Genomic DNA, 16039 nt, shown 5'->3' on the forward strand with positions numbered 1-16039 from the left:
TTCTGCCAATAATGAAATTGTATTAAGCCACTGTTTCAATTCAATTCAATACATTAACTTCTTTCCCTTCAATTAAAAACTGGAAAGTTAGATAAATGTGAAGCAAATACTAAGTAATCTCCACAAATTTTACCAAATGACAAGCATGTATATAAGAAATTTGGCTTTGGGGATTATTTAGTGGCAGCACCTGTCAGGTCTTATTTATTAAATCTGTTTACAAATACATGTTGTGTTATGAAAGACTACAGATTTTTGAACATGCTTAAGTTACCGTTTTTCATCTTCCACTTGTATTCCAACAGAGTGGTATTCCCGTAGGCCTCTGCTTTCAGTATCTGAATCAGTTGCTGTTTCCACCTAATTCAACACAAAAGATACATCTGCAGAGTGAGCATTGACAACTCAGCACAATTTTACATACACTCATTCAAAATTAATTATATATTTCATGTCTTTCTGCTAAGAAACACCTGTCACAGTAAAATAAATGGAAGAGGTATTCAGCCTGGTATTATTGTGTTGGTGCTGTGTCTTATTAAAGTTTTGCACAAGTACTTCTGCTGTGTAATTCCCTATTTCCAACCCAAGCAGAAGGGATTACCCAGTTTGGTGGAATCAGAGAGTAAACTTGGTCTGGAAGGGCTGTTCTAAGAATGAAGAATTCACAGGGTAAGCCCTTTTTATATTATTATAAACCAGTCTCATTATAGTCCTTGATTTACAAAATAAAATAAAATCTCAAGTAGCCCCATAAGCTTGCAAGTGATAAAAAGAAATGGAGCAATGAAATTTTATCAGCAACTCTGTTGACAAATATAAAACCATTAAATGATGTGAGAAATACAGCAGAATGCCCTATCTCACCTTTTTTTTAATAACACAGTCCTGACAATGCTGTATCGAGCAGGCAATTTATGCATTTTTTATAGCATTCCCATCTGAAATACACTTACCAAAACATATTCATAGTAGTTTCCTTCAAGACTGAGACTAGCGTTTGCAAGTTTCTGTGGGATTTTATATAGCACTCCCCACCACCACACCGCCCCCAAGTCTTTGACACAGAGCAAGTACTGCAGTATGCAAATTACTGAATCAAGGGAGAGGCACGAAAAAAAAGAAAAAAAAGTAGAACTGACTTTTCCTTCTGAATGATATTTTCACTGTTAAAAAAAAAAAAAAAATCAACCAGTGTTTCAATATGCACACTCCATGTGTGAATTCTAAGAATCTGATGATAAAGATAAGAAAAGTTTTACCCTTGCAGCAGTCACAGACATCTCTAGAAAGAGCCTGATGGTCTTTACAGCTGTGTCTCAGCTGCACAGTCCCAACCCCACCTGGTTTCTGATGGGATGCAGGGACAAGGTGGGTGGAGGGTGGGAAATGAATGCATATGTGGACTATACTTGAGGAAGGCAGTTGCTGGTAACAACTTCCATCTTTAAGCTGTAGCTTAGTGTACATTCCCATGGAAGGGAACACCAGCCAGCAATGACTACGTGTTCATATTTACCTGTGGGTGAGTCTTGGAGATCAGCTAGTGCAGGAACCCTTTAGTAAATGTTAATGGCATGCTTGAACTGCACAGTATAGCACCAGGCACAGGTGTGCTAAAATGTCTGGCTATCAGTGTGACACATTTCCCAGCCATTCCCTGTATTCTGCATAAGGTCTAGGGGACAGAGCATGATGCCATCTGTTTCCACGCTGGCATCTGCACGGAACCTTGCTGTATTCATTCTGATGGGCAGTGCATTGAGAGAACTAAAACGTCAGACTTGGTAACAGTCTCCAGAACATGGTGTTGTCACTATAAAAAGAAAGATTCTTCTTGACATTGGCAGTAAAAAAAATCCTCAACCACAGAGGTAGCAGCTTGGAGGAAAAAAGCCAGAACAACCAACTGAAATGATAGGTAAATTAGTTTCCTAGTTAAGGTGGATCTTGGTTGCAACATGAGTGAGAAGCTTCAGCTGCTTGGGGGGGTTCATAGTATCTGAAAGAACATTGTTCTATGCAAAGCAGCCATGAGATCCAGTTGTTAGCACAAAGAGACGTCTAGGAACTGCAGACATATATATAGCAGAGTCCAAAGGAGCCTTAAATTACAAATGCTAGTCTAAGTGAGGGACTAGGCACTCACCTAGTCCTTTCAGTGATTTGAGGAAAGCTGCATATAGACACATTAATTTCCTGAATTAACTGAGCAAAGAATGAGATACTCATGTAAGCTGTTAGAGGGGGAGCAGAGAGGCAAGTTACACTTGCAGCTTTGACTTCTGCAATGAGACCTCAGTCAAACATGCACGGACAGGTTTTGAAAAGTGAATTCATTCTCAGAGGTAGAGGAGATGATTGAGAGGGGACCTTATAAATGCCTACAGGTATCTGAAGGGTGGGTATCAAAAGGGTATTTCCAGGCTCTTCTCAGTGGTGCCAAGCAATATGACAAAAGGCAGTAGGCAGAAACCAAATACAAGGAAGAACTCCTTTACAGTGTGAGTGACCAAGCACTGGAACAGACTGTGTGGAGAGGTTGTGGAGTCACTCTCCTTGCAGATATTCAAGAACCATCTGGATGCACTCCTGTGCAACGTGCTCTGGGATGCCCTGATTTAGCAGGGAGGTTGGACCAGATGACCCACTGTGATCCCTTCCAAGCCGACCCATTCTGTGACTGTGCTGTGAATAAGAGCAGATAACGCAAAACACTTAGACTGTGACTCCTGGTTGCTCCTGTAGGAGTGTTAGCAGGAAGATGATGTCCAAGGTGAGGAAACATTTTCTGAGGATGTTGAAACCCATAGCAACAATGGGGAGTGATCAGGAAGTCTAAACTGTTGTTAAGAGCTATGGTACTGGGGTTCATCTCAAAGCAACCAGTCAGTCTGAGTTAATTCACATAATTTAGGAACAAATTGCTCAACAAAGTTGTGGATACCTTATCCTCGTAAGTGTGTTTGAGGCCCAACTGGACGGGACCCTGAGCTCCCTGGTCTACTGAAAGGTGTCCTTGCCCATGGATGGAGGTTGTAACTAGATGATCTTTAAAGTCCCTTCCAACCCAAACTATTCCATAATTCAATTCTATTTTATTATTCCATTGGGCTGGGTCCAAAGGAAAAGACCATCATAATTTCATATGACTTCCACTTGTTGATCAAGTTCCTTGAACTTGTTCATCTGAACTGCAGCTCCAGATGATGGTGTCTGTGATGTAGGCACAGGCACCACAGGGTTACGAGCCTTAAGGTTTGACAAGGGAAAAGAGGTTTGTGGGTGGCCAGACTGAAGAAGTTGAGCAGATGGGAACAAAGGATTTATCAGGGCCTTCTGCTCACTCACATGGCTTGGCATGGAAGGACAGGACATTGTGTGCCAGTTCAGACCTGAGACAAAGCTAGAGAGATGAAGCCAAGCTGACATCTCCACACATGTCAGTCTTTGCCTTCAGCCCTTTCCAAAGCATTGCACTTCCTTCAAAGAGTATACCAAGAATGACCATTTTTATTTAATGTGCTCCTTTGCATCTAGGGAGTGAGTACCCAGGTAGGAGGTGTAGGCCAGATTCCTGAACAAAGAAACAGGGGAAGGAGAGTCAGTAGTATCATAGCTGTGGGGGTAACATACACCTAGTAACACTCTGGAGGTGAGCAATGGCCAATGGACAGAGAATAGACTTTTGCTTTCCACGGAGGTGGCTCAGCAGCTCACACACAGTGTTGGTGGAAATATGATGGTCCAAAGACATAAACAAGGAAAGGACCCTATGGAGAACATCAATCAGTCCATCAATTTTTCTGAAACAAAATACACAGACTTGCAACACACACCCTTCTTCCTTATTGCATATCAAAAACATACCTGCTTTTGCCAGCTACATTGTTTGATGTAGTAAGAAATAGCAAGTCTTCTTTTAAACTCTGCTTCTCGTGTGGAGGCAGATTTACCTTTTATATTTTGAATGGGTTAATACCTTTTGTATTGATGCAACACATCGAGAAAAAAGTCTTTTTCATCTATCTGTTTTCAAGTGTTTTCTTACTGGCATTTCACCTGGAGATATAATCCTGAGTAATTTACCAATATGCAGTTGAATTCACAGGCCCAGATGAAGTAATATGCTCTAAAATTTTATTTAAAAAATCACCAGAAAAGTGATGATTCCAGGTATCAAAATAAAAATGATTTTGTTATCTCTAAATATAAACTCTTGCCAAATTATCCTTCCCTCCAGCTTGCCAAGACTGACACTAACTAAGTGATCTGAAAATTGTCTTGATATTTTAATGCTTTCATTTTCTCACTATGCCTTGTAGCAGCAGGGGAATGCCAATTCTGTGTGTGTGTGCAGGCAAAATCTAGCACTGCAAATATTGCAACAACCAACAAAATGTAAAATGGAGGCAAATACCAACACAAATAAAAGTGGAAAATAAGACAATAATTTGCAATCTTAAAGAAAAAAAATGAACAAATAAATTACATTTCTGTATGACAGATATTACAAATACTCCTGCTAGAAAACAGCAGGAAACTTTTTATCTGACTGGCTCTACTAAACTCAAATGAGCACAGGATAAAAAGTGATGCATTTGGTTTGATTGTGTGACTCTTGAAACTCGAATAAGTTTTGCTAAATCTGTTGTTATATTCCTTGATTCATTATTATTTTAATACTTACACAGGTTCTAAATATTTTCAAATTTGCCTACAGTCTAAGTAAAGAAAAAAAACATGAAAAAATTTATCTTTATATGTTTATGATGGAATTTCACCCAAAATAGGAAAGAAAAAATAGGCAGTCATATCAAGAGCAGAAGAAATGAGTAAATCTAATACAGTAAATTATACAACCTCTCTCATTGCATGCAACCTCTGTCATTGCAACAAAAGAGCTAGAAGTTCCTTAAAAATTGTCATTTTAGGCCATGAAAAATGTTGTCATATGTGCTTATGTCCATTAAGCTTATAATATTAGTAGCAAATGTAATGGAGCACCTTGACATTATTTCTATCTTACCAATGATTCTTGTAAGTCCCTTCCAACTCAGGATATTCTATGATTCTGTGTCTTACCTTTCACAAAGACATAACCGTCCCCTTCACATTCCTTGCTGTCGATACAAGGAGCAGGCAATACTATTAATCCTCAGAGATCAGTCACTGCTGACTGATACAGCTCTAAATGTGAAAACTAAGTATCAGATACAAACTATGCCTTGGTAGTAAAGGATCCACAGGTAAATTATATGAACACGAAATTATTTTAATAAATACAAATCACTATTGAAAGTAATTTGCTTGCTATAATTAATCTTAGTATGTTTATAGGCACTCATTCTAGCAAAGAATGCAAAATTATTCTTTCGAAGTATTTACTATGCTTTTTTAGATAATATTTTAACTACTCTAAAACCAATATTTATTTCTATGTAAAGCCTTATCCTGCTCTTAAACATGAACACTGCAACTGAAATAACATTGCATCATCCTAAACATTCCAGTCTAAGCTTCTATGCATACTGTCTCAAAGGTAGACTTGAAGTTAATATATTCAATGCATAAGAAAACAGATTTTAACCTGTTGACTTACACTTCTCTCTCATAAATATTAGCAGTAAGAGTCCTTCAGGCCACATTATCTTTCCCCATGCGACTTCACTGCCCTCAATGGGTTTTCACTGCTGTAACCAATTTATTCTATAATTAGAGCTTAAAAAACAATCTCTCTGATGATGTACAGGAAGGGAAATAATTCACCCTTCCTCTCTTGCATAGGCCTCTCAGTGATAACAAGACTAAAATAGAATAGAAAACACTACTTCTGACACTAGATCAAGTACATGTAATTGTGAATTCAGATAACCATTCTTAGGTATGGGGCAACCTTATTTGTATGCAGTGACTTCGAAGTAGGAAAACCACTTCAAATAAAGCTACAGTACTAACAGCTACTGCTTTCCTTAACGGATGGAATATTTTAACCAGCCAAAAACAGGCATGTTTTCAAAATAGTTTTTAGAAACCCGGCAAAATAAACTTATACTTCCATGCTTGTAAAGTTTTTTGTGTCTAACCATGGAGCTCCATTTTGCCACTCTGCTACTTCCAAACTGAACATTTGGACTACTCAAATATGTGGCATGGCACAGTAATCGCTAATTACCAAAAGGAACAGTTTGAAAATATCCTCTGATCTCTTAAGAAAGGACTTTTTTTACTAAAAATACAAGCCAGAGCTTAGAAATGGGATTTATATCAAGCTTATATGAGATTGTAGTAAGAAAATAATGTCCATAGTAGAGGTTGCTGATAACTTTTTTGGTGCATTTAATGCTAAGGGGCAAATTGCTCTGAATCAACAAATATTCACTGACTTCTCCAGGCAAAGGACTTCATACACTCCTCCTACAAAAGCACAGTCTAACAGTTATTTTAGGAGAAGAAACAATACTTACTTCTAGAGCTTTGGAACATTTATGATCTAAAGACCAGTGTAATCAATGCAAATATTTCTTTTGATTGAAGAATACACTGAAGTAGAGCACTGACAAAGATGGTATAGCCTAAACTGTACGAAGAAAATGTAGGTGCCTATCTAAGTAGATTTAACATATGGGTACAAAATGCTTTGTGTTAAAGGGGAATTCTAGTTTGAGAGTGCAGAATATCATGAACAATGTTTTTACCATGTGACATGAATAACTTCATTATATATATATATAAATTAAATTATGCAGAAGATCCCCTTTTGTCACAAAAAAACTTAGGCAACCAAGCTATTGCATTCATCTCCCTGGATACTGCCTTTAATTTATAAGAAGGATTTGTTCAATGTAGATTCTGGAAATTATAAAAAACCCACTAGGTATTTTGAAGCGTGATCTTCTGATAATAAGTGAAGATGACTGAGTCCATTCTCTATGCTACAATTAGTGCTTGTCTCCAAAAATATGACCATGAATCAGCCTTCACACTTAGAACATTTGTTTCCATCCCATTCGTTTCCAGGGTTTCTGTTCATTTTGAGAAGCCTTGATGTCTTTTAAATAGAGAAGAAACAAAGAACTGCATGTTTTGAAGTACTTGAAATAAATAGGAGGAATTTCTTGACATGTTTTCTCATATATTTCACAGTCCTAATGCTTTTAATATGAAATGGTTTATAACTAGAATGGATTTGAAATGTTAATCATTGGCATATATACCAGGGTGTGCAAAAGAACGAGGAAAATCCTGGAAAATATCTTAGCAACAACCTTGTTCTGATTTAGTGCTTATTTTACTCTTGACAATCTCTACTCTCCATTTTAATTCACATACTTTGATTAGTCTTTTGCTGTCATGATAGAAGACAGATATGAAATTCATAGCTACTGGGATTACAAGAGTCTTGTTCTTTTTATATCCATATATTCTTTCAATTGCTGACTAAAATTTTAATCTTAAAATCAGTATTTTGAAATTCATTTTAATTTATAAGTCAGCATTTTTTCCCAGTGTGTATTGACATGCCTGACAATATTTTTCTTGATTTAAATATGTCAGTGGAAAAAAATAAAACTACAACAAAAACCCCAACCCCCCCAGCTATTTTCTGAAAAACTTTCATTTCCAAAGCTTTTATTTTTTAATTCAAAATTCCCATCTGGGATAGGACTAACATAGCGTGAGATGGATTAGTGTATCTGTGCTGTTGTCAGCCTCTGCAGACAGTTGTTACAGATGTAAAGCAACTCCAGTGCTTCCCTAAGAGCTTGGGTTCTCTGCATGTGAATTCCAACCCTACTGGCACACACCTAGCATGAAAGAGCTTTTTAAAAGAACTTCCATTCACCACATGTCATGTGTGCAACACAAATCATATATCTCAAAGACATTGAGGGTCTAGGGTGGGTCTGTTGTATTTCCACTTGCAGTGGCACTGCTGGTCACTCTGTACTTCTGTTCTTTGCTCCTGTACAAAACTCTCTTGGCATTCTCTCATGAATGTGTTAAAAGAGTGGAACAGTAAAAAATGCACAAATTAACCATCCTGATAGCAAATTAACTAATGCAAATAAATGCAAATTCAATGCATTACCCTGGCATGGCATGCTAATGAGAAAACAAGTCATTTAGTCAATCAAGGAAATATGCAAATAAAAAACATCCTTTTCCAAGGTACTTTGACACAGAAGACTAAAAGAAATTAAATACTGCTACTGTACTTTGAGTGCTTAAATTACCATTTGTGTAGTTTGCAATAAGAACATTCTACCTTGTGCTTTTATTCTGTACAAACTTGGCAATAGCAATATAACAAAATGTATTTCCTATTTAAAAATACTGGAGAAATGTATTTTTCGCACTAATGTGATCTTTGAAGCTTAGTGCTGAAAAAAATCCCAAACAACTAAAATGTGCTCAGAATACTGTTGAAAATTCAACCTCATCTAATGTCAAACGGTACAACCAAGCTGTTTGTATTTCTTTAAAGATAATAAACAGCTCACCCTTCTAAGACCTGCTGTTGCAAACAACATTTGCCTTTCTCCATGTGTGCATGAGGACCACTGTTATAGTCCAAGTGTCAGATGACAAGTTTCTATGGAGATCCTCTGCCTCCATGGAAATCATTGTGCAGGTGTTTTTGTGGATTATAAGCGCATATTATTAAACACAGCACACATAGAGAAGGGTCAGGGCCCAGTGAAAAGTACTGGTCATCACCTGTAGTAATAAACAGGTTCAAGTGATGTAATCAAAGTTCCATAACTAATTGCTGGAATATCAGGATTGACCAAGTCAAGACACCAACACTGATAAATACCACCATGCACAGTTGCTGTAAAGGAGAGATAAGAACAATACTAGATACTATTCCTTTCTGAATAGTAAGTTTCAGGTTAGGGGCTAAAAGGTACCAAAGGTTTGTTTGCTGCTCCTTTGAACTTTTCAGTGTTATCTCCCCATGCTCCTTCTCTGAACAATTTAGGATACACTAATTACTACATAAAACATTTGAAAAGTAGCCATCTGAATATTTCCAATGATAGTTAAAATGAATGCTACTCTTCTGCATCTGAAGAATCAGAAGAAAATACTTTTATGTCAAGGAAATGGACAAACAGCTTTCTGGCAAAGCTGATTCTTTCCCATTAGTCTAATGCATTATGGAACAGCAAAATTACAGCATGCTAAAATGTTAACCTGTAAAGTTCAATCAGCAGCTGTGACATGCTTAACCTAAACATTTTTCTACGACTATATTATGAAATTAATGGAAATGCAATTACTACTTTTTAAAGAAAATAATATACTTTCTTCTACATTCTTGTATATTTCTAAAATACATGGGTTTTTTTATATGGACAATTACCTTCTCAAGATCTATGTTGCTGTCTCCACAATACCCGTGTCAAAATAAATTTCAGTTTCTCTATAGCTAATCTAGCAAAAGTAACCACAAAAGTGAACCGAGTGATATAAAAGGGAATATTCAACAGAACAGAAGCATAAGTTTTCCTCTACTCCTGTCTCAAAGGAATTAATATTCTTTGTGAGTTGAAATTTCCAATTTTTATTATTACTTGGTGTTTCCTAAAGATTTAAACAAATGACCATTTCTAGCTGCCTAGTACTTCCCATTTAGCAGAAGGAATAACAATCAAAATTTGCATTTGGAATTATCTTATTTCATTTGCCTGAAACAACAGAAGTTGACTGAGCTTTCCACAGTTTGACACACATATTGTCAGGTGAAATAAATATTGTGGGTTTTGATGGACAAATGGGAGAATGCTCAAAGACTGTGTTCATTAATGCTATTTTATTACTTGCCATCTCTAATTATGCTGTATATACAGCAGAACATTTCTTCCTCTTTTTGTATCTTCTTCCAAGCACAACTAAAGGGACAAGGGTCTCTTTTTAGGTAAAATACTTGAAAATTGAGTGGATTTACACATTTTCCAAGGTCAAAAGAGAAATATACTAGAAAAAGTGCAGTAAAGCATTTTAAAGCTGGTGAAATTCTATTAAAAGGACTGTGAATTCATGGAGGGAAGGAGATGAACATGCTGTTCACCTGTAGCTCTGCAGTATAATTTTCATATCAAGTGTTAATGACAGGTAACCTCCCTAGAGATTTATTCATTCATTTTCTCCCAGGTACAGTGTATTAGCCAAAGACTTTTCTGCAAAACCATGATGTGAATCGCAATTAACGCTAAGCAGCCAGGGGTTGTTTGTTAGATTATTAGAGCAAGTGAAGCTGAATGACTCATTCTATGCTATTTACAGGAAGAAGACAAGCAATTCATCACAGACAGATGTTAATGATAGACTACCTGGATCCCTATAGAGGAACGCCGGCTCTTCAGAAACTCCTCTGCCTTTGTCACTAGGATGGCCTTGTCACTGGTGCGGATGGAAGTGCCCTGGCCCTCGGCGGCATGGCGCTGCGCAGCCGCTGTCTCCAGGGCCAGGTTCATGGCCTTGTTACTGTCCAGGCTGTCGGTGGAGTTGTACATCCCCCGCCCGTCCTGCGGCCACGGGGATATCCTCTGTGTCCGGCTGTCGTGGTACGCGTCCTGGGTGGACTCCGTGCTGCTCTGCGCCGTCACGGAGATCAGTGGCTTGGAAGTGGTACGAGGGGGTACTGGCGGCGGTGTTTTTTTGTAACTTGTGTAAGTTACAGCTGTGGAAAGATTTAAAAGAAAAAAAAAAAAAAACAGAAAGAAAGAGAAAGAAAAAAGCAAGAGAGAAATCAAGATTAATCTGATGGAAACTTGACAACAGAAATCACCTCAAGATTGTGCTACTTAAAAATTATGATGGCGTAATGTAGTGCTCTTCATGAACCTCACTATTATTTGAAAGTGCCACTCAGATGGCTATCCACAGAAACATTTTATTTCAACAAGAGAGAAGGAAGGGATAGAAACAAGAGTCCCAAATTACAGTGAAGATGAAAGACAACGAGTATACGCGTGTTAAAACTTGTGCTGGGTAAATACACAGTAAGGCTTCCGAGATTGTGGGATAAAGCTCATAAGAGAGATAAAGGAAGAATTTTTTTCCCCCTGTTCTTATAATCTGAACTGTGAGCTTTGTACAGACACAGTGTGTAAAGAAAATAGCATCAATATACTGGAAGAAAATATTATTCAACAACTTCTATGTTATGATATGCTACACTTTAACTTTTTAAAATCCTTCCAGCTACACTGGTTGGAATTAGGCAAGGTTGGCTACTTACTTGTGCAAGAAGCATATGTTTTAAAAATATCCACAATACAGTTAATAAAAGGAAATTCAAGGCATGTTAAAAATATTGTAATATATGCAAAGCTATTAAGACTTTGATGAGCAGAACTGTTGTGAGGCTGATTTAACATAAATTCTGTCTTCCAGCATAAGGCTCAATAAAACATCCAATAAAACTCTACAGATGCAGAACCGTGCCAATACTGCTTCCTTACAAAATTTTTTAAAAATTTCATAGGAATGAATATTTAATCGTTAATATCACAAAGCTGAATTTTCTAATTGTCTAAGCCTATGATACACTTTTTCACTTTTTTTTTTTTGGTACTAATAAGAGTATTTATTTTGTGGAAGAGTATTTTCCCCAAAGCACATATAATCATAATTCATAAAATTAGCAACTGGTAAAAAAAAATGGAGTGTGATATATCTTTTTTTATTCCTGTACAGAGAAGGAATAAATTCACTTCTTGTATAGTTACAGGAGTAAGTCCACCTTTGTTTAGTTTTACTAAATGGATTGACATTGCAACAGTGACTCAGGTGACCTTGAAATTGGGGTTGCTTGAGTCCAAAATGGATTCTATAAGAGTTCTTCTTTCCATTACACCAGTATGGGCTGATGAGCAAAGAAGTCAGCCTCTCTAGTGGTGGTTTTTTATAGAAGGCTATGCTGCAGCTCTCTGGAATGAAGGGATTGGCTTAGGAATTAATGCCTTGGACTACTAAGTCTGCATCACCAGGCTAGCCTATGTGAACAGTGAGTCTAGAGAAACTGACTCTTAAATGTTGACTATTTATAATCGTAAATAAAAGTGTTATCATATGTAAAAGAGAGAAAAGCTGAGCTAGGAAAGAAAACCTTAATTTAAAGAATATTTTGAATTACTATTGACACCACTCAATTCTGGTAGAGATTTAGAGCCTTGGTCTGAGCTAAATTGCTCTAACAGAGTGAAACATGTAAAACATGCTCTTCAGAATATGAGACTGCCTTTTTGAAGTGCCGTTTTTTGTTTAATCACCAATCTTGTCTACTGTCAGTTTTGTAACCAGCAATTAAGAAGAAAGAAAAAACTCAATATTTTTCAGATGGTTTAGGGAGTACAGAAAGTTCGTAGAAGAAGGGGAAGGCTGTAAAGCTTGGAAACTAACACAGTGTCTAATGTTCTCAAGCATTTTTCTACTAAAGCAGTTGCCATAATGCTGCTTCCCCACCTTCTCCCTGCAAATGTAGATGCAAGTGATCAAAATGCTGGGAAACATTAGAAATAAAGAAAATGAGGTGAAATTGTGTGAACAATACCCAGCACAGGAAGCCAATTTTACCTGTAACATAAGACAGGCTATCACTGTGATAACTGCTTTACTGTTTTTTACATCTGTCTTTATGTAAAAAATAGCAGTGAAAAATGAAACATATGGTTAATGTGATAATGAAACATCACAAGCAAGTATATCCCTATTACTTGAGCAACAGATCACTTCTCTGTCTAATGAGGAAAAATGTTAAACTGCTGTTGGAACCCTTCATAGCTGGCTTAATCTTCATTTACAATTCTGAAAAAGAAAAATTCTCCCTGTGGCAAAACTGAGACATAGACTTTAAAGAATTAGGGATTTTAGAAGAAATTTTAGTTAGAGATAAGCTTTGCTGGAATTAATTAAAGTTTGTTAAAAATTAAAATTTGTGGTTAGTTAAGAGAAATCAGATTGAGTTAGCTTTCCAGGCCTCAATAACTGATTGCTTGTCAATTTTATGTTTTGCTTAGCTGGGTTTGTAATGAAGAATAGAGAACCTGATAAATAGATTTAGGAACATAAATTACAGAAACTCCCCTATTCCGAAACCCATTGAAAGTCATGCACCTGGGGAAACGGGAGTCCTACCAGAGCTCATTTGTTACATTTGCATTGAAAAGGGAGAAAGTTCAGAGCGAGGAAGAGCCATCTTACTTCCTCAATTTAAGCCCCCTCCCCTCGGAAAAAGACCACCGACCCATTTCAAAGGCAAACTAGGCATGCTTAATTGTTTTTTAGCTAATTATCATACGAAGCGGAGAATGGGATGTAGCAGGGCTATGAATATGCATTTGTGTTTTGGGTATTCAACATCTTTGCAAATAAAAAGACTCTGTGACTGTAAATTGCGGTGTGTATTTGGGAGCTATCCCGCATGCTGCCCGGCGCTGTAATAAACATACACTTTCTAACTTTAAACTGTTAGAGAGTTTTTGTCCATCTCAGTTGGATATTGGAATTAGATCGATATTCATATTTTTTAAATAAATCAAAACCAAAACATTTTCTTGCCTTTTGTTCTTTCCCCCATTTTTTTTCTCCCCCTAGGAGTGAATAATTTATTTTAAAAAGTCTGATTATTTCAGTGGAGTGACATGATTTACAGCCACCAAGTACTAGAGTAACTGTAGTGTTCTGGCAAGCATTCCATCATGAACACTAAACAGAAATTAGAAGTCCCACAGATGTTCAACAAGTAGAAGAAACTTCCAGTAGACTGAAAGTTTGTGAAAAACTGGCTACATGTTTACAGTGAAATATGGCAGGATGAAATTCAATTAATTCCTATACCATCATGGAGATCAAATATTGAGTAGGGAATAAAAAACCAAAAATCCATCTCTACACTGTTAATGAGTTTATATCTGGAATAAGAGTTTCAGAGACAGAAATCCAGGACTAATTGGCGACTAACAAAATCAAGTAAGAGGACAGAGACATTCATTAGAGAGTCAAATCTTGCTACCAAATTCTTTTTGCTTTAATCACTCAAGTGGTTCTAGTGAAGTTAATGGGATAACTTGGCATGTGTTGCTGACTAAAGAGAACTACATAACAGAGTCTTGTTAAAGAAGAAAGCAATGCAGTAATCCACACTTTGCTGTTCATGCAGATCAGATCTTCAGGTTTAGATCTCTAATAAATAAGTATTGTCTTAAGGTCTGAAGCATGAAATTTTATGTCACTTACAAATTGTTTCCATTAATAATGGCATCTGGGAATAGTCCTGTTATCAACAATAATGCTTTTCTATCATGTCTAGTTCTTGATCCTGGCAATCGTAAATACAACACATTATATATGGGAAGAAACATTTCCTTCTCCTAATAGAAAATGAACTTTTTATTTATCACCCACTTATGCTGATGGACAGGGGCTCCTGTCACCTTTGCATCATTTCTACCTTGTAAATTTTATTTGCCTTAGCAGTTATTAGTCCAAAGCAAGCATATATAACCTCCTCAGCATTGCTTTATGTCTTCCCCATTTTCAGTCACCATTCTGCAAACTCCAGAGCTGTGGGGGATTTTGCTGGCCCCACAGAGAGGACTGGTGCTGGGCAATGCAGTCCTGGGGTGCTGAGCACTGACTGAGGACAGTGCCCCACAGCTCCACAGGGCACTGGTGATGAAAATTGATCTGGGAACGATAAGACTGGGGTGCAGCATTCTTGTCTTCAGTGAGGACAAGTGGGGCATCAGAGGCAACTCAACAGCAGGAGATGAGACCCAGCATGAGGCAGGGAAAAGCACAGCACCGGGAAGGCAGAGCTGGTGCAGGATAGCTTCAGATACATTTAAATTGTGGACTTCAGCAGATGCCATTTTTATGTGTTTTATTTTATGTGTTTGGACACATAAAATAGCAATTCAGGATAAACTCCTGTTGTTTCTGGTGCTGACCAAAGATTTCTGATTTCTTTAATTTTTTAGTGGTTTTAGGGTGCATATCGTGAACATGTCTGATATTTCTCTCACCAGACCTGCTGCTGAGCAGTGAGGCTAAAGCAAAGTAAAAGCAACAGGCCTCTGCAATGCTGTTAATCAGTTTGCAAAGTCTATACCTGCTCTGAAATGCAAAGAAAAAGAAAGTAGATGGCACAAGACATAAATATGTCTCTCTATGAATAAACTAAAAAAAGAAACTAAAATTTTCTTTCCAGTTGTATTCGAAGGTTATCTTGATATAAAAAGCAGATTTTTTTTTTTGCCTAATTTATTAAAGTGGGAAAAATAATTTTTAAAGTTCCTAACATAGATTCTGTCTCCCTCTATTGGCTTATAATAATCAATCAAAAATTACAAAAACAGTAAAAAACTGTTCTAATTCTAAACTATATGGGTATTTTAGACTCCTATTTAAATCAAAGTATTAACTGCTTAGGTAATTGCCCCACTTCAACATAAATATGTGCAATTGGCTCCACTGGATATTCCTTTAAGGAAGAGCATTGTTAGAGAAAATGAAATGGTTCTGTGCTGCCTCATAGTGGGCCAGATTAAACAATGATGTAAATCAGGTATAAGTTGTTCAGGAGAAATGAGAACATAGCAATGCAGAATAACATGTATTAATTTGTCCTCCAGTCAGGAAAATGTGTAAAAGGTCAAATTAGTTTTGTAAGGATTGATATCTTAAGTGCCAGACCCTCACATACACAAAATTGCCTTTTAGTGCCAAATTTTGCACAGAGATGGCTACGAATGACCTGTTCTGTAAAGTATATTAAATTTTTTATGTGCTGCGTGCCAGCTGGGGAGCATCAGTCACAACTGGAATACCAGGCACTATGGCAATACTGCAGAGTAGCCAGGACAATTCCAGAACTGGAGAACTGGAAATTTGGTAGTTTGGATACAGACAATAGAAATATAAGGAAGATTTCCTGATTATTCATAAGCAACAGTTTAACTGATACAGCTGGAAGCAGAATATCCCTCTTAATCTACACTGCATTTGTCTAAACTTGCTAAAAGTT

General features: G+C 37.0%; 1 protein-coding gene across 1 annotated transcript in view; it reads right to left on the minus strand.

Annotated features, from left to right (window-relative positions):
- The window catches only part of DLGAP2 (DLG associated protein 2), a gene marked incomplete at its 3' end in the record, with an annotated part of 81572 nt that overhangs the window by 16541 nt on the left and 48992 nt on the right, over positions 1-16039 (minus strand). Inside the window, exons 5-6 of the mRNA XM_083857598.1 lie at positions 10341-10690; positions 275-360 (exon numbers count right to left, since the gene is read on the minus strand). Of these exons, the coding sequence (XP_083713724.1) occupies positions 275-360; positions 10341-10690 (436 nt within the window). The remainder of the gene's footprint in view (positions 1-274; positions 361-10340; positions 10691-16039) is intronic.

This window comes from Zosterops lateralis (assembly GCF_965231275.1).
Source record: "Zosterops lateralis genome assembly, chromosome: 3".
In the NCBI taxonomy this organism is placed as follows: domain Eukaryota; kingdom Metazoa; phylum Chordata; class Aves; order Passeriformes; family Zosteropidae; genus Zosterops; species Zosterops lateralis.